This window comes from Corylus avellana, chromosome ca11 (assembly GCF_901000735.1).
Source record: "Corylus avellana chromosome ca11, CavTom2PMs-1.0".
Taxonomy (NCBI): domain Eukaryota; kingdom Viridiplantae; phylum Streptophyta; class Magnoliopsida; order Fagales; family Betulaceae; genus Corylus; species Corylus avellana.
In genome coordinates, this window is record NC_081551.1 from 2,279,694 (window position 1) to 2,299,310 (window position 19,617).

General features: G+C 34.4%; 2 protein-coding genes and 1 non-coding gene across 3 annotated transcripts; 2 read left to right on the plus strand and 1 right to left on the minus strand.

The window, feature by feature from the left end:
- Positions 1–2,764: 2,764 nt before the first annotated feature.
- Positions 2,765–6,917, minus strand: LOC132165973 (tetraspanin-18-like). The gene is made up of 6 exons (XM_059576694.1): positions 6,439–6,917; positions 5,747–5,846; positions 5,382–5,462; positions 5,169–5,273; positions 3,728–3,931; positions 2,765–3,055 (listed from the first exon to the last, which is right to left on the minus strand). The coding sequence occupies exons 1-6, from the start codon at positions 6,762–6,764 to the stop codon at positions 3,002–3,004; spliced, it is 870 nt and encodes a 289-aa protein (XP_059432677.1). The 5' UTR covers positions 6,765–6,917; the 3' UTR covers positions 2,765–3,001.
- Positions 6,918–9,370: 2,453 nt separating this feature from the next.
- TRNAA-UGC (transfer RNA alanine (anticodon UGC)) lies at positions 9,371–9,443 on the plus strand. The gene has a single exon. It is a non-coding gene; the product is annotated as a tRNA-Ala (tRNA).
- Positions 9,444–10,628: 1,185 nt separating this feature from the next.
- Positions 10,629–12,971, plus strand: LOC132166314 (GDSL esterase/lipase At4g28780). Its single transcript, XM_059577113.1, has 5 exons — positions 10,629–10,929; positions 11,016–11,143; positions 11,526–11,768; positions 11,858–12,110; positions 12,711–12,971. Exons 1-5 carry the CDS (start codon positions 10,662–10,664, stop codon positions 12,941–12,943), a joined length of 1,125 nt encoding a protein of 374 aa, XP_059433096.1. The 5' UTR covers positions 10,629–10,661; the 3' UTR covers positions 12,944–12,971.
- The last annotated feature ends 6,646 nt before the right edge of the window (positions 12,972–19,617 follow it).

The following is a 19,617-nucleotide window of genomic DNA, read 5'->3' on the forward strand; positions in this document are numbered from 1 at the left end:
AATGTTTGGTCGTTGTTATTGAGGAGCCAACCTTTTATTATTTTGTTTTATTGTAACCCTTTTGTCATATTGATGATAAAAAAAAAAAAAAAAAATCCTAAACGAGGTAATCTTTTAAGATTCTCAGGTATCCTAAACTATTACCCACATCCTACATTTGTTCATGATTTATTGGTCCTTATAGGTTATTGCCTAAGGAGAGTCCTTTCTTATTGCCTGGTCCAAATTCATGAAAGCAAATTGAGATGGAAATAAGATTCAGCAGCCTTGGCAGATAATCAGACAGAACTTAGGTCTACTTGCCGACTCCTCTTCTCAATTAAAGTAGCTAAAGAATGGATAATGAATAGCTACCTTTCCATTTTGTCCCATTGATAAACTTCTTTCTTGTTGTTTTTATGTTATACTATTTTTTTCCCCACAAATGGCTTAAAAACAAAATGTGGTCCAAAACTTTATAGACCCTTGCAGTGATTCACCCTACTAACCAAATGAAGAAATGTGATTGCCCAGTGAATGGAAAACAGAAGGATGATGAGAGTAACAATATCATAGCCCTAAAGAGGTTGCTGCACACTGCACAACCACCCTAACGGAGTAGAGGTGGTCACGTGACTACCTTACATGACCACCTTAATGGGGCAAAGGTGACTGAGCGGCTAGCCCATCTCACGTCCTCTGAGGGTGGCTACGCAGCAACCCGTTCCCTCCTTTGGGTAGCTGCATGGACGACTCCATATTTTTTCAAAAAAAAAAAAAAAAAATTATAACTAAGAAGTTATGCTTCATATTTGAAAAAATAAGCATGTGTTTTCTTAAAATAAACACGTTTAGGTATGTTTATTTGAAAACACAAAACACTTTTTAAAAAAATTTACAAAACAATTTTCTTCTATGAATCCCCTTCAAAAAAATTATTTTCAAATGTGAACCGTCTCAAAAACACTTACTAACTTTGTGTCACAATATATATATTTTTTCTATAAAAATAAATTTCAAAACTTTTAACAAACATAGAATTCAGTTTTATTTTATATAAATATATGAGATTAGTCTACTTATGATTCGAATTTAGTTGAGATCTTTATCTTTTGGGATCCAGAGTTATTCGTCAGCATCAATATTAAGTACTATTCTCTTCTATAATTTTTAGATTATAATTTTTTTTTTTTAAAAAAAAAAATCCCCATGAAGATAGAAATTCCGGTAACTTTAGTCCAAAGAGAATAAACATGTAACAAGAAAAGAGAGAAGAAGGGGTGCACTTCTCAAAGAAGTATAGAATTGGTGAGTAGAAGGCACCAGCCAAATTAAGGCACGACCCCGTGACTTCCGATGAAGTGAACCCCCCTATTATATATATATATATATATATATATATATATATATATATATATGTGTGTGTGTGTGTGTGTGATCAAAGTCATTCAGTTTGGAACAAGAGATTTGTGTGGTCCTGTGAGAGGGACAAGAGATATGTGTGGTCTTAATATCAAAAAATTCCAATATGATGGAGTTCCTTTCCGTCCTTACAATTCTTTGTACACTTTTTCGGGAAGAAGATTTTGTGTTTATTAAGTTTTCAGAATTACTGCCCAAGTTTTAACTTAAAAGAGAGTTGTGAGATCCACTTGTTCCGAACAGCTTAGGATACAAAACTCACCCACTAGAAAGCTGATAGAAGCAAGATGTCCTAGTTCAAGAGTTGTATAACACATGGCAATTTGTATTTGCGTATTGGGTTCGGGTCATGTTGAGATATAAATATAAAATTATATAAATTAACTCTAATCCGACCCATGTAATTAAACGGGTCAGATCCTTCAACTATAACCCGCTAATTTCATATTAAGTTTGTGTCAAATTCGCAAATCGTGTCAAAAATTATCAATCCTAATAACAAAGAGGCTGCAAGGAAAGAACTATGACATCTTGGTTCTAGGAAAATTTGGAGAGAAAAAAATGGTGTCCCTTAAAAGTTTTCAAGAGTGTGATCATGACAGCGGAAACATAATGCCAAGAACACAGATTTCCCACCACGGACAAGAGCACCAAAACTTGGGCCATCTGATCAGAAGAGAATAAGAATATTGCAGATGGCAGAAACAAAGCATTTGTAGCTACAAAATTCAAGTGGAAATTAGCCATTACCAGCAATGGCAGTAGCTGTTTTGTTCAATTCAAGCACAGGCAACGAGATCTCGTGACTCTCAGCACTCGTGCTGTCGAAATCAACGAATATGATAATCATGGGATTTCTTACTGCTGAAGGAAGCCATGGAGACAACATGAAACGAATAAATTTTTGTAGGAGAGCCCCAGCAAAAGAAAATCTATAGCACACTTGAGAGAGCATTGCATGCGTACTCGTGCTTGGTGTGAGCCAAGTTCGCATTGTATGCGTATTTATTTCAACCCTAATCCACTAATTTCGTGTCAAAACATTTATAAGACTACATATGTCAACCATAACTCAACTCTAACCCACTAATTTGTTTTGAGTTTATGCTGAGTTTGCAAGCCGTGTAAAAAATTGCCAGCTAGTGAATCAATATGCATGTATATAGTTTCAATCAATACCATAATAGCATTGTGAATTTGAAATTGAAGATTTTGATATCTCCGGGTCACAAGGCTTTTGATGATCTTGCAACAGTCATCTTCCTTTGTCTTTTGAAGTCATCTTTCTTATTTCAGTAAACCAATAAAACAGGGTCTATACAGCATAACATTAGAACCACTCACAAATTACTTTGGAAGACGATGAAAACACAGCATTAACCATAACCACTTTTCTTGTTAACAATCACGTCATCAAGACTTTCCCTCAGACAACAATAGCAAGTTACCAAGCACACCTTCAATGACTATATACATCACAAACTTTTTTAAAAGAGTGAAAAATCTACACATCAATGATATATATTCAGGTATCAACTTAAGAGGAGAGTATGCTGCCGGCCTTTTTCTGCCCTGTGAGATGGAAAACATTCTCTGATCTTCACTGCCTTGAGTTTGTGCTCACTGATGCATTCTGATTCGTGCTCAGTCCATACTGCAGGTGAAAATACAAAATGGCATGATTATCTAATTTTACTGGCAATCACAAGAGAGGCTCCACAAACAACAAATAATGACAAAATCGGGAATATTTAAGGAGCAGTAGTGAAGCTCAACATTGTTCTGTTCACATGTATTAAAGTACAAACTAAATTCATTGTCGACAAGCATGTCATTGCTTAGTTGGAAAGATTGGGTCATAACAAGGAATTCTTTTGAGAAATTTTTAGGTTTTGAGATATAAAGGGTTCCTCAATTCTTACCGGCTACCAAGATGGTCATACATCTTTGTGCAAAGCCAATCTCAGTCACAAATTAAACATGCTTGCACAAAATCTGTAGTGATCATTTTGAAATGGATATCTACAAGCTCGTATTGTTTCCTCAATCAGATCTAGTTACTGTAATTTATACTTCAAGGTACAATGCCCGCATGTAAAATTGTAATTATTCAAACTAGCATCTAATCCGCATGGTTACTCCATTTCATATGATATGGTTCTTCTAACATTCTTCTTCCATCAATAATTAGAACCTATACTTAATTTGTCATTAAACGGACTTCAACATTAATAAATAACCCCGAAGTTTAGACTGGTTAATATCAGAAAGATTAGTTATAAAGCTATAAATGATTAAATTATGGTTACTATTAAAAACAAGACACCTTCTCTCTTATCCGTGAGCTCCAGATGTCAGAATGAGCCCCTCTGACATCACCCTTGTTTGACCCAACTGGTTGGCTTGGTTGTGAATTTAACAGTGGCTCCCAACCTCTACCTCTACCATCATAGTCATCCTCACAGTCCAAGTCAGTTCTCCGAGTAGAAACCATGGCTCGCAGAATTATCGATAGTAGTAGAGATAATGCCTGAAATTGTTAGCAACAAAGATATATGTAAGAGGAAAAAAAAGAAGAGAGAGATCCAATTAACATATGACAGAGAAATGCACCCTTGCTTGTTGGGGTTATTTTCATGCAATGAAACCTGGTAAGCAAAAATCTCTAATGAATAGGCATCTTTATTGGAGAAATAGAAACAATGGAATATTAATGATACTGCTATAAACATGTAAGGAAGAGAGATGCAAGAAAATGCTATCAAGGGGTGTGAAGGTCTGTTGCAGCAATCCATATTTGCATTGGTAATTTAGGTTAATGTAAGGGCAGCAAAAATGTGTTTCTCTATAATAAAGTAGTCAAAACAAATAAGCATTTTCATAATCTCTTATTCTAGGCTTCCAGATACCCAATTCATTTGACATGGTAACATCCTTAACCCAACATCATTAGAACCCTATGGAATTAGCAGCTTCAAATTGAATATTAAGCACCAATATCATAAACTCTGGTTAACAAGGCACTGGATGCATCTTCTCAAACCACAGTTGGAACTTGGAACAATTGTGTTCACCTTTTTCAAATTGGCTGGAAGACTCTAAACGGGTAGAATGAACTTAGGGATGGAGTTCAAGCAATCAAAACTTAGAATCTAAGGATCTTTATGGGCTAAGGAGGATTGGAGTTCAGGAGGTGTCATTCAAATGAAGAGCTGCTGTTCCCTCAAGATATTCACGTTCAATGCTAACCAGAAACTAGTATACCTTGCTTTGCAGTATGGGTACAGGAAGTGAGATGATACTTTTCTAATAATGAAGGTTTATGTTGTAAGAGGACACCATTGCGTAATGACAACCAAACTAAGAGGCGGAACTCATACTATCTGTTTTTTGCTTCTAATATGATCCTCATTTGTTCATTCTTGTGTCAGTAGCTGTTGTAATCAGCTTATCAATAAAGCATTGAGGCAACAAAGAAAGTTAGTGTCCAGAAACAGCATAAAATGTTCTTTGCTCAAAGCAATATTTCAGGTATCCCCAAACAAAGGTGATATATGTTTCCATCTACTCCAGTAGTATTATCCCTTTATGTTCACATTCATGCTTCTATCTCATAACAAGAGTTGCAAGTCAAACATAGGAAAATTTGTCTCCTAAAATATAGCAATAATTTTTTGAGCTAGAGCTCATTGGTGATTTCTCAATCTGATATAAAGAAATTAAAAACAGATTGATGAATGACATCCTGAGAATAGAGTACAACATACCTGAATTACAACCACAGCAATACCAACCCATTTACAGATATCAATATTGACTTCAATGAAAGACCGAAGGCTCTCAAGTTCACCAGTCGGATCAAATGGAAGATCCTATAGAGGTAGCGAACATAATTTATTGTTATTTAGGATAAGCACGGAGGATGAAGCCATTGCACCCACATCCTAGTGAAACACATCAAAAATAAAATAAAAAATCACCTGTTCCCAATGACGATCAATTGCAATGAATGCCACCAGAGCCGCTTCTAGTAGTATGAGTACAGTTATGAGGACAGTATACTAACATTTTCAAAAGGTTAAAGGAAAAGCCAAGAGAAATAGGATTATAAGCAAAAACCACAAATTTAAGTGCTTAAAATGCATTCAATTCAACTAGCAAAATGGATGGGACAGATACATTACGACACTAAATATATATTTGTTTGATACGTAGATACATTAGGACACTATATCAAGTTCAAAGAATAAAAACAGTTTAGTTCACAACAATACAAGAGATTTATTTCTCAACCAACATAAGCTGGAAAAGAGAAAAACTATAGAGTTTCATATATGTAGGATACAAAACACAGACAGCAGCCATGAATTACTTCAGCAGCAATGCAACCTATCAAAGTAATGCAACACAAGAGGACGCCCACTCCCATGAAAGAGTAGATGAACCTGCCACCAAAAAGAAGCACCAAATTAATAGTCATAGGGGCCAAACTTCCACACAAGAACCATGGAAGCCACAAGGATACACCAAAAATCAATCAATAGCAGACTGCAACTAGTTAAATCGCAGTGGATACTTTTTTTTTTTTTTGACATGTCCACACAAGGGAAGGGGGAGAAGGGATTCAAATTAGTGACCTCCGCTTCATAAGACATGGTTAACTACCCATTGGAGACCGCAGTGGATACTAACCAGCAGCTAAATGAATAGTATAAAATTCACCAAAAGCCTAGCACAACACCACTCATACAATTCTAATTCGAAGAAAACAAAGAAGACCCAAAATATCTACAATAGCAAACATTCACAAAAACATGGCAGAAGTTGAAAAAAAAAAAAAAAATCATTCGAAGCTGATAAATTAATTTCCTAATTTCAAACTTTCATTTCACCCAATAATTAATATTTGCAACAGCATTAAATTCAAAGACATCCGTACGAACTTCATTTAATACCCAAACCAATTGAAACTCAATACCAACAGAAAAGGAAAATTAATTAATTAATTAATTAAACAAATTTTAAAAAATTTAGTACCAAGGAGCGGGAAGCTGGAACGAATTCAAATCAACCTCTAAGCCAAACCCGCCATCGAACCCGGAGACCATATCGGACGGGAGATCGACGGTTGGGATGTGGTTGGAAACCCTAGCTGGCTCAGAACTCAAGAAAAGGGACAGAGAAGAAGCTGGGGACGGAGCTGAAGGTGGTAGTGGTGGTGGTGGAGATATGGGAACGTGGTCGTTCCACTGGTTGAGCATCCATACTGAGTAGACTATGATCGAAACCCCAATGAAAGCTTGAAGAAAGTTGAAGAATTTGAGCACGAATGCCAAGGAAATGTGACAACAATTAGGTCGCATTTGTGAAAATTTGGGATTGAAACTTGAAACCCTAACCCTTCTTAGAATTCAGATGGGAAATTTGGCACTGAAATTCGAAACCCTAACGCTAATGAGAATCCAGAGAGTGTACAGTGTGGGTTACGTGTCTGTGTTTGAATTTTTTGCTTTTGTTGTTGTTTTTCTTTTCTTTTCTTTCTGTGCTTTTGATTTGGTATTTTTTTTGTCGATAGAATAAACTATTTTCTTGAGGAGAAATAAATTAAATTAATAAATATAAAAATTAGGGTATGAACCATAAAACTCTTTTTTAAAATAAAAAACACTTCTTAAAAACAAAATAGACAGAAATTTCCTCCAAACCGGTATGGAGGAAATATCTTCTAATCCATTTAAAATAGTTCTAAGTGTCTATAAACATTTAAAACGCACATTAAATTCTTAAGGTCATTAATAACAGTTTACTAATTTAGACTAACGTTTTAAATGTTTATAGACACTTGTCATTATTTTAAATGGGTTTGAGAATATTTCTTCCATATCAGTTTGGAGGAAATTTTTGTCCAAACAAAATTGCCATGAACTTCTACCAGCCCCACGGTGACAAGCCGAGTTTTTATGAGTATTTCATTGTAAATGTAAATTGAGAGTTCGAGACTTTATATGATAATCTCTATGTCTTAGGATTGATCTACATATGTTAAAAAAATTATTAAATTGTCTCCAAGAATTAGTTCAATCGACTAGGATTATGCTTAATGAAGTGGAGGTCACTACTTCGAATTCCCCTCCTCCCCATCTTATGCAAACATGTTAAAAAAAAAAAAAATTTATTAAATTGGTTATGCGGTTTAACTTTATAACAAATAATCTAAGTGGTTTCAAAATAAACTTATAAATCTATGTGATATGCTTGTGCAACAAAATAATATTTTTTATATATTTGGTTATTTTGTTATATAGATCATGGTGTAGAGACCACCTATTTTTTGGTTGTGGTTTTAGCAAGAGGATTTGAAAGGAAGTTGTGCAAAAATGAGAATTCTTTCCTATATTTTTCTGCTTGTGGGATGATATCTTGAGAGAATATCTTGTTGCTTAGAAGGGGTAAAAGCCTATTTTAGGAGTCATTTGGAAGGTTGCTTGGGCTTCTATTGTTTACAATTTATGGATACATAGAAGAATATTCAAATTGGATATTCTCAATGGAATGAAAGCACCTCAAGAGTCCATTCTATTTGTTGTCAAATGACTCAAATGTATTCTCTATTAAATTCATTTGACATTTCTTATTTCATGAGTGTCATTTAGTCTACATTTCAATAACTAATATGATAAGTGTCATGTGAAGCGTCCCGTCAATCGTTAAAATCTGTAAGTGAATGTAAATTGCCACATATCAGTCTGTATTTTAGTAAGAGAAATGATTGGTGTCAATATTTTGCCAATCTCATCTTACAGTAATTGATGTAGTAATCGTCATGTAAATTGATACATGACATAAACAATTTACTAAAATTTTATAATATTTCATGTGTTATCTGGTCCTACACGCAAAAGAAAATATTAAAATATTAATTAAATAATTAATTTTATTATTTTTTATTAATTCAAAACACTTTTTAAAAATAACTGGTGATTTAAGAAGCAGGCAGGTTGTAGAGTTTCCTTCAAGATTTGAAGGTTTGCAAAATGATCAAAGTTAGAACTTGATACTGAAGTGAAGAACCAATGAATGGGCTGCCAGACTGCGGCCTTCAATTCCAAGATGGGCTTGGATTTAATGTGGTTTTGCAATTTGTGAGGTCTCCTGGGCTTTGACACAGGCCCTAAAAGGAGAAGAACAAATATGTCGGTCCTTTTTTTAATGGCCGAAAAGTTTTTTTTTTTTCAAGACTTCTATTGGCAAAACAAAAAGAATACACTCCTCAATAAGCAACAAAAACTTAAACTAATATATATATATATATATATATATATAAACAATAGTTGAGATTTGAAAAAATATTCTCAGTAGAATATCTTAAGAATACTAACAAATCTCGATCAATTATCATTACAGTAATGTATTAAATTGACATCGTTCTTAGAGCACATAATTCCCAAATGCATATTTAATAAAGTATGTAACTCTCCCATGTATTTTAGAAAGCATATATAGACAACAAGTTTTCTGAAGAATTTCGTCAAACCCAATTTATAAAAGTATCATATGCCCGTTAATATATAATACATAAGAATAAGAATGCATACTAAAAAACATGTAACATTTTAATAGACAGGTACAAGGGGATCTGGCGGAACTAGAACTTTTAGATTGGGGGTGAAACTTTAAAAAAAAAAAAAAAAAAATGCGAGGAAAAAATTAATTTTTAAAGGTGTATTTTATAAAACAAAATATATGTTTTTTTTTTTTTTTTAAAAAAAAATAAAATAAAAAAATATTTTTGGAGGACGGATATCTTGGGGGTGTTTTTTTTTAATGCGAGAAAAAGATGGATTTCAAGGACTCATAGACACTGAGTCATAGTCATAGGCTCATAGCCTACCCATTTATGTTATTCACATGGCGGTTAAATAAGTCAAAGCAATATGTAATCTGAATGTGAGGATTTAATACCAAGAGTGGGGATGTAGCTCAAATGGTAGAGCGCTCGCTTTGCATGCGAGAGGTACAGTGTTCGATCCCCTGCATCTCCAAACACATAATTTTTTTGACCTTTTTGTTATCTCTTCATAGTCTCCAACGTATAGAATAATGATATGAAGATCCATGCATGCATCATGACGGGTGCCGACATGATATACATGATGGAGTTAGAATTAACGCAGAGCTCAACACTCAACAGCCTTTTGGGCTATAGAAATTATAAGGTAGAAAGAGTGTCACCATCGTCATTCACTTTCTTGATAAGAAAGAAAATGCAGATGATGAAATCATGGGACTCAGCTGAATGCTCAAATTGCCAAAACAATTTTCTGATGATCGAAAACATCATCTTGTAAGTGCATGGCGGATACTTATTATTATATGCCCAACAACCCCACGTACATGGAATTAACTCCACTTGCTTTTACACAACTTCCACCTATAGTATTAAGTTTTCTTCTTAATTAACCTTTGCTCTTGTACATTTTGTTCTCATGCATGCAGGCAGAAAAGGCCCATTTATTAGCCTTCTTTCTTTAAAAAAGTAACTTTACAATATGATAACAGAAAAAAGAAAAAGAGTTGAGGGTAATTAGAATTCGCCGCATATTTGGTTCGGGTCATAGTCTTTAATCTATTTTAATTTATTAATTTTATGTTAGGGGTAACTTCACTTTAAACCCCTGAATTATTACGCGATTTGACAAGCTCCTCTCAAATTTTAAAACCTCTATCAATTTGAACCCCTGAGATTTCAATTGTAGTCAATTTATCTCTGCCGTCAATTTTTGCCATTAAAACCCTTAAAAAAACAAAATTACCATTCAATTTTCTTTTTATTAAAAAAAAGTAAAAAAAAAAAGGTCACAAGGTGGCCTAACCATGGGTCACCTTGTGGATTTTTATTTTTTTTAATTATAATTTTTAATTTAAAATTAAGGGTAAATTTAAAATTTTATAAAAACGTTAGGGGTATAAACGTCATTGTCTCATTTTTAACGTTAAAAATCTGATGGAGAAGTTCAAATTGACTGCAATTGAAAGTTCGTGGGTTCAAATTGAGAGGTTTTGAAGTTCGGGGGCTTATCAAATCGCGTAGTAATTCAGGGGATTTAAAGTAAAGTTACCTATTTGTGTTAAGTTTGTGTCGGGTGCATTAATGCTATGTCACCCTAGGTGTTGTTCACAACTTAAGCCCTATAAAACCTCCCTCCACTCTCTGCCATTTACAAGCAGAAGAGTGCAAAAGAGGGAAGAGAGAGAGAGGAATGCACACATTATTGTCAATGTCAAGTCTTAGGGTTTTTGTCACCGCCCTGGCTATTGCCCTGCTAGTGACAATGGGCAGAGTTGCACCTGATCAAGCCGAGGCAGCTCGTGCTTTCTTCGTGTTTGGAGATTCCCTTGTAGATAATGGCAACAACAACTACTTATTAACCACCGCAAGAGCCAACTCTCCGCCGTACGGCATCGATTATCCGACCCACCAACCGACGGGCCGCTTCTCCAATGGCCTCAACCTCCCTGACATTATCAGTGAGTTGATCATTTTTCCTTAATTAATGCTGTGTTTCATTCAACTAATTAACATTAACATACATTATAAAACATGTCCATTTTAGGTGAGAAAATTGGGTCAGAGCCCACGTTGCCATACTTGAGCCCCGAGCTCACCGGACAAAAATTACTAGTCGGTGCCAACTTTGCTTCTGCCGGCATCGGAATCCTCAACGATACAGGAATCCAGTTTGTAAGTCCAAAACCAACTTAACTATTTTCATGGTAATTGGTCGAGGAAAAAAAGGCAGAAAAATTAAGAAAACATTTTGGTAAATATATATATATATATCATTTTTCGAGTTCAACTTCTCGCCTTCTCAACTCACAATACCACCCAAATTCTTTGTTGCACGTCCTTTATCGATCTAGTTGTCTTATTTTTTGTATGAGCCAAACATCGAAAAATATTTTTATCGGAAATCATTTTTCTCACTAAAAATATTTTTACGTAGCCAGCTTCACGTGTTCCCTTCTCTTTAATTTCCTTTACCCTGAACCACATTTCAGTTGGGTGATACTTTTTCCTTTTCCACCATTTTTCCTACTTCTAGCCCTACTTTTGCATTTTGCAGATAAACATTATAAGAATCTGGAAGCAGTTGGAGTTGTTCCAAGAGTACCAGCGAAGGCTGAGAGAGCACATCGGAGAAGCTCAGGCGCAGCGGCTGGTGAACAATGCTCTTGTCCTCATAACACTCGGTGGCAACGACTTTGTTAACAACTATTTCTTGGTACCTTTCTCAGCAAGGTCTCGCCAATTCTCCATCCCCGATTACTGCCGCTACCTCATCTCCGAGTACCGGAAAATCCTAATGGTAATAATTCCTTTCAAATTTTCCATCCAACCAAACAAAAATGTTTGAGTTTTTTCTCATCAGGCAAGTACCATTTGTGATGTATATAGAGGGTTTACGAGCTGGGAGGCCGGAGAGTGATGGTGACGGGAACTGGGCCGCTAGGGTGTGCGCCGGGTGAGCTAGCCTTGAGGAGCAGGAACGGGGAGTGTGCGTCGGAGTTGCAACAGGCAGCAATCATTTTCAACCCGGAGCTCGCCCAACTCATTCAACAACTCAACATCGAGCTCCGAGCAGATGTCTTTGTTTCTGCCAATGCCTTCCAGATGAACATGGACTTCATCAACAACCCCCAAGCATTTGGTTTGTTTGCACTATATATATATATATATATTCCTGCTCATATTGCTTGCTTATTCATACATTTACGGAAAATTTCACATATTCCTCTCAAATTATCCGTCAATTTGTAAAGTCCTTTCAAACTTTTGTTTTTTTACTGGACAAAAGGATACATTGCTTCAATCAAAAGTTTGAGAATGCTTTGCAAATTGCATGATGGTTTGAGAAGGAGTATGTCTCGTACAATTATATATATCATAGATGTAGTCGTTGGCGTGGCTCTTAAAGAGAAACATTGAGAACCGTACGAAAAACCAGATGAATTTTTGTTCCAAATTGGATTAGAGAAATTAAATTGATATTCGTTCTTAGAGTATATGATTCTTATATATATTTTTAATTTAAACCGACATATGTGAGAATTAGATGCTTAATTAAGGATAGATATCAAATTTTAATAGACAGGATTGAAAAAATTATTTCAACCCAATTTGGAGGCTAGGATTAAAAACCCGCCTTTGTTATTAGTAAGGGGAATATACTTTTTCTATTTTTCTTTTTCCTTAGAGAAATGATTTTTCACAAAATGATGTGAAAATTGTATGATGATGATGATGACAGGTTTTGCAACATCAAAAGTAGCATGTTGTGGGCAAGGGCCGTACAATGGGATAGGGCAATGCAAACCATTGTCAAACCTCTGCCCTAACCGGAGCATCTACGCATTTTGGGACGCTTTTCATCCATCCGAACGTGCAAACCGCCTCATCGTCGAGCAGATCATGACTGGCTCTACCAACTACATGAACCCAATGAACCTAACCACTCTTTTGGCAATGCATTCCAACCACTAATTATATTATATTATATTTTATATATATATATATATATATATATATATATATACTATAAATTTTTATGTTCTTGTAATAATTGGTTGTCTAGCAGATCCAATTTAAATGAATGGTTGCTAATGTATTTTGTATTTTGAGAATTGAAGTGTTTTGTGTGTTTGATTATTTGTTAATATCTTTGACTTAACACCAGAAATTAAAAAGATAAAAAAAAAAAAAAAAAAAATCAAAATCGTTGGTGGGTTTCTGTTTTTTTTTTTTTTTCTCTTGTTAATTTGCTGTTAATGGAAATATGTTCAATTCCTTTATTCATCAAATATAATTTAATAAAAAAAATTATAAATATACTTAGCCAAAAATAAAAGATTATGTTCTTCATAAATATTTTATGATTTGATTTGTATTTATTTATTTGTTTCCTCATTTGATTCGGACATTAATAACACTTGACCTATTAATATATATATTAGGATACCAATTAAAAAAATTCATATTTGATTTAGAATTTTCCTTATATATTACATTATATATAAGCATTACAAGGATACATTAAAATGTAATATATTTTATGCTGCCACAATTGTCGCAATTCTAGCATATATATTCGTAAACTTGATTTCACATAACAACTGAATATAATGAACATGAGGAGAGGGGATAGAGTATAATTAAGAAAGTGCTCATATAGTGGAATTAATTAAGGCTCATATATATAATTAAGAAAAGTGCTCATATTTTGGGAGCTAGAGTGGTTATATTTCATTTTTGCTGCTTGCTTGCTTATAAATGCGACTTTTACAAATGCGTTTGGGTTACAAAAGATGATGGAATTTACTTGCAAAATTTCCAAACAAATCGTGATGAGTTTATGCACAAATGGGTGCCGGGACAGTAAATGAGGAAGATCTGTCATTTCTAATGAAAGATATCCCGTTCCTCATAGTACTACGTGGATATTGTTTTCTACTCTAGGAACTGGTATAACAAAAAAAAGTTTAATGATCAAATCTAGTGGAAATGGGTTGAGCAACAACAAGACATTGTTCACCCATTGCCAATGATCTTTTGACAATGATTTAGGTAACCACATGCTTTTAGAGCTTTAGGGATAAAGAACAAGGAAGACGACAAATATTTCAAGTCTTTTAGTTCCTCTGACCAAAAAGATGCGTCAAACTTCAATAGAAACAATACATTTTAATTAACTGTTTAATATTACCATACTAACTAGTTGAGCCGCTAATTAGGTACGGTGGCTCTTTATAAACAAGGCAGTCACTCATAAGAAACAATATATATATAACTTGCCTAAAAACACATGTTTTTTTTTTTTTTTTGAGATCAACAAGTGCGTTTTTTAATACTAAGAACCAAAAGGACCAAAACCATGAGATGTTAAATTAAAAACGATGTGTTTTCACATTAAAAATAATTTAAATTACGTAAATTGAGAATGATATATTCAAGATTATCGGCAATGATGAAATTATGCAACAATTTCAAAATATGAAGACTCGTGAATGACAATTGAATAAATGAATGCTATGCCTGAGCAAGAGTCCTAGCTAACTGGCTCTGTCACTCTACCCATCCACTGTTACAATTTATTAATGTATGGCAAACTCGAGGATGGAGAATGGCATGTCATGCTACAATTCTATAACAATTAACGTCTCCATTAAATTGTTTGTCTACATAAATGAATCCATTGTTTTGTGTTTATAAATATCACGTTTTCATTAACTTTGTTTTGAAATGGCAATTTTTGAAACCACTAAACTAATCGGATTGCTTGAGGGGGGAGTAAACTGAAAAATGAAATCCAATCCCACCAACCATAACTCAGTAAATCACTAAATTTTGTTCGTATAAATACCCTTATAAATGCAATTAATTAAAGTCCGATCCATCAGAGTAAAAACATATATATATACAATGACAACTTACATCGGCTTAATGGTTTTCTTACTTGTTTTGGCGTCAGCCATGAGCAACCCCTCTTCTGAGGATGTTGGTCGAGAAGACTTCAAAGATTATCTTACAGTGGAATGGCATGTGATTATTTTGAATGAGTTGAGCGGTGGAAATATGTTGTCCCTTCATTGCAAGTCCGAAGACGATGATTTGGGCAAGCACAATCTTCGGGAAATTAAGGGAGAAATTCTCTTGGGGTTTCAGACCAAACTTTTGGGGAACAACCCATTTCTAGTGCTACATGCACAAGGACAAGGCTCAAGCAACATTATTTGATGTGTTTCCGATGAGTCTTTGGATTGCTCAAAGATGTAATTAATTGCATTTGGTATGATGATTGCAATTGCATTTGGATTGCAAAAGATGATGGAATTTACTTGCAAAACATCCCAATAACCGTGATGAATTTATTCTCAATTGGGAAATTGAACAGTAAATGCTGAAAATTAATCATTATTTCTTGTGAAATATTATGATGCAATTTCGAACACAATTGAAACAATGAGTGCTCTTATTAGGAACCATGCAATTTTACTTGTTTTGGCATTGGCAATTTTACATGAGATTATTTATTCGTCATGCATTTGGACTGCAAAAGATTATAATGGAATATATGTAAGAGATACTAAAAAAAAAAAAAAGAGGATGAGTTTCGTTGAAATGGGAAGCTGGGGTACGAGCCAACTAGTAACAAAACATATGGAAATGATAAATTGGCGATTTCGAGAGAGCCGTGATAATTTTCCTTCAAATAGAGAAGCAATAGACGACTATCAGTTTCACCTCATTTGGAGCAAATTACTGGTATTGGAAACTTCTTTGGTTATTGTTAGGAGATTTCAATTCCATTGTTTATTCTATGGAGAAGAGTGGAGTTAGACCTTATGGCTCACAATCTCATCAGTTGTTTGAAATTTTGCTCACTCAAATTGGTTAATTGACTTGGGCTTCAGTGGTAAATTTGTTTCCTGGAGTAATCACCACCAAGAGAGAGAAAATAAGGGAGAAAAGCTTTTTGGTAGAGATTTCTCCCATCCTGCCCAACTTGTATGAAGTGCAAAATGGAAGCAATGGAGGAATTTTATGAAGCAGAAAAAAAAAAGATGAAAAATATTAGAGCTTAGCCTTAACACATTTGCACCAAAATGGATGGTTTCCCACATGTGGTGTGATTATAATCAATTGGGATGCTCGATTGATAAAATAAGAAAGAAGATGGGTGTGGACATAACTGTTAGCTAGAGATCACGAGGGGAAGGTAATGACAACATTAATGTGCTCGTCCAAACCATACATGACTCACCCTATTATCGTGGAGACTTTTGCAGCATGGAAGGCTGTGGAATTTGATAAAGATTTAAGAATACAAAATGTTATTTAGAAGGTGATGCTCTAGAAATTGTACACATGTTACCGGAGGAGGAACGATCTTAGAGTCAGTATGAGTTGAACAAGTAAGATGACAATTTCGAGTCTTTTAGTTCATCCCACCAAGAACACGTTTTTTTTTAAAGGAAATCTCATCAATCACACTAGCAAACCTTACTAACCTCCAAAATAAGAAAGGATTTTTCACCAACAAGAAGTAATTAAATCACTAAATTTTGTTCGTATAAATACCCTTATAAATGCAATTAATTAAAGTCCGATCCATCAGAGTAAAAACATATATATATACAATGAAAACTTACATCGGCTTAATGTTTTTTTTACTTGTTTTGGCATCAGCCATGATCAGCCCCTCTTCTCAGGATGTTGGTCCACAAGACATTAAAGATTATTTTGCTGAAGTTATCTATATATGTGCATGTTTATAATAACTTGAGCAGCGGAAATACTTTGTTTCTTCATTGCAAGTCCAAAGACGATGATCTGGGCGGGCACCACCTTCGGGTCAGGGCTGAATTGTTATGGAAATTCCATCTAAACTTTGCGGCAACAACGCTATTTTGGTGCTACTTGTGCAAGGACAACGCTCATACATCATTCAAAGTGTATTGGAAGGATTATGAGTTCCTTGATCGTAGATGTGGCTGCGCTTATTCTTATACATGCAATTGCATTTGGAAGGCAAAAGATGACGGAATTTACTTGCAGAACATCCCAGGTAACAATGATGAAAGAATTGTCAATTGGGAACCAGAACTGTAATTCTGAAGAGTGAAGATCATTATTTCTTATGAAATATTATGATATGACCCTCATAATATCCTGCAATATTCCCATAATATTTTCCTATTATTCTCCCTTAATCATATATAATAAATTACATATTACTAATTGTTATTTCACTACTTAATGAGTACATTACTTTTTGTTTTTTAATATTTCTAAATGAAAAAAAAAAAGTTAATTACTAAATATCCAAGTACGTACTAAAAGTGACTACACTGCCTTTAATTAAACCCTTCCATCTGACTATTTAGGGTGGGGGTTTAATGGCCCAAGAGAATCTTCAAAGTGGTTAGGCACACATTAGAGCATGAGATCGAATCACGCAATGGGAATCTTCATGCTTGATTAGTGTAAACTATCTTAGTTTCTATTAATGCTCTAGTGAAGCTGGGTCAAGCTATAGCTAAAGCCGGATTTGAATGAGCGCTTGTGGTTCCCATCGTTTAGGCTCCCTTATGTGCAGCTCCCAACGGATAAATGCTACTATGTTCACGTTCAAGTATGATAGTCATAATTGCTTGAGGATGGAGACCAATTTGTTTCCATAATACCATTGCTTCGAAGAAATTTAATTTAACAACATTGATATTTTTAAACAATACCACAAAGACCAATATAGGTTTGGATCAACAACTGGACCAACAATAAACTAAATAATGGAACAATAAATCGACAAAATAATATGGGCAACTTAGTCTTTTTTCTCTTTTTTTTTTTTTTTTTAATAGAAAATCAAAACTTCTGCAATACTGCAACATCAAAACAGCTAACATCTTTTGCTATAAGACCACGATTTAATGCCATAATGCAGCGGACAATGGACAATTGGGGTCCATATGTATAAAAGATTAAAAGATTAAAAGATTTCTGCAGAAGATTAAAATCTGCAATGGCCATTGGAGAAAGAAAACAACGAAAATGGTAGATGTAAACAAGATCAAAATATAAATAAAATGGACACATAATTTTATGTGGTTCGGTCTATGACTTATGTACACAGAGTAATTCTAGGTGGCCTACTTGTATCATACTAAAAATGATGTGACTATTAAAATCACCATTGGGCTGCGATTGATCATTATTGAATTTTGATTAAATAGTGATTTTGATAGCCACATTATTCTTAGTAATACACAAGTAGGCCACCTAGAATTACTCATGTATAGATGATAAAGTCTTAAGGGCTACACTATTGCTCTTATTCACTTGATGAATTTACAATACAAATGCTTCCTATTTGTAAGGAGGTGTAGATAATACAAAATGATATGGAAGATCAAATCAAATCAGAATTGAATGTATATAATTTGGGATTATAATCAATGCTAATATATATATTCCCATAATATCAAATCTCACAATATATTATTATAACATCCACATCGGCATATGTTAATAGCGGTGGACGGATAATAGTTAGTTGTGGTTGAGTTACTGCCCGCCTGTTCAACCATTACTAGGTCTACCAACTACATGAACTCAAGGAACCTAAGGAGTTATGGTTTAACTTATTAGAGTTCATTTTCAAAAACAAGTATTAGCATAACTGTTACACTTGGTTTTTTTTTGACATGTCCGTACAAAAGGAGGAATGAGGATTCGAACTAGTAACCTTCGCTTCATGAGGCGTGGTCCCCAGTAAATTGAGCTACTCCTTGGGAACTATGTACACTTGGGTTTTTCATGTGTATGCAAATGTTATTCCCTACTTTTTTTAAAAAAATAATAATAAAATCATAACTTCATTAATAATCAAGAAGACTAAGTTTTCTTGGATGGTTAACAGAGTCGGCCTTGTTTGTTCGGGAATCTTCTTTTGGAAAATTCCAAATGTATTCAAGAACCACTTGCTTAACAGAGTTCCAAAAGGTTTTGTAGAAAAGGACAGTAAAGCCATTGGGACTGAGATTTCTTCTTCAAAGAGAATTGAGCAGCCGGAGACAGAGAATATTGTCTTCCTCATTACGATTCCCATACATTCAAAAGTTGTTTGTTCAATCCCAATTGAAAGGTTCGAAGAATAAATTAAGTCTATTAAATTGATATTTGTTCTTAGAGCATATAGTTCGCACATGAAATTTTAATTGGATTAATAGAAATATCTAGGGGTGTACAATTATAATTGCCCCGCAACCTAACCGCGGTTTTAGGGGTAGGAAAAAGTTGTTAATAACCGCTAACTGCCTACCCTTATATATATAATAATAATAAAAATATATTTTTTATATTTTATATTGAAAATATAAAATTAAAACGACAATATTTTGGTGTTAAGCACAAAATCGTTGTCGTTTAAATATGAGTTAAAAAAAAAAAAGAAAAAAAAAAGGGGTTATAAAACCACCGATTATTGATTTGAATAACCGCTAACTGCCTAAGCGGAGCAGTTGCACCTTAGGCTGCAACCGCTTGTACACCCTTAGAAATATCCATCTTACATGGTGAGGTATTTTGATATGGGTCCTCATATAATCTGGATATATACTCCGGCTACGACTTTTGACAGGGAAGTGGCAACGATGGCA

Coding starts and splice junctions, on each gene's coding strand:
- LOC132165973 (XM_059576694.1), bottom strand. CDS start 6,764: ATGCGACCTAATTGTTGTCACATTTCCTTGGCATTCGTGCTCAAATTC. Junction 5,274..5,381: donor TTGATCGTCATTGGGAACAG/GTGATTTTTTAT, acceptor CTACCTCTATAG/GATCTTCCATTTGATCCGAC. Junction 3,932..5,168: donor TTGCTGTGGTTGTAATTCAG/GTATGTTGTACT, acceptor TAACAATTTCAG/GCATTATCTCTACTACTATC.
- LOC132166314 (XM_059577113.1), top strand. CDS start 10,662: ATGCACACATTATTGTCAATGTCAAGTCTTAGGGTTTTTGTCACCGCC. Junction 10,930..11,015: donor CAACCTCCCTGACATTATCA/GTGAGTTGATCA, acceptor TGTCCATTTTAG/GTGAGAAAATTGGGTCAGAG. Junction 12,111..12,710: donor CAACAACCCCCAAGCATTTG/GTTTGTTTGCAC, acceptor TGATGATGACAG/GTTTTGCAACATCAAAAGTA.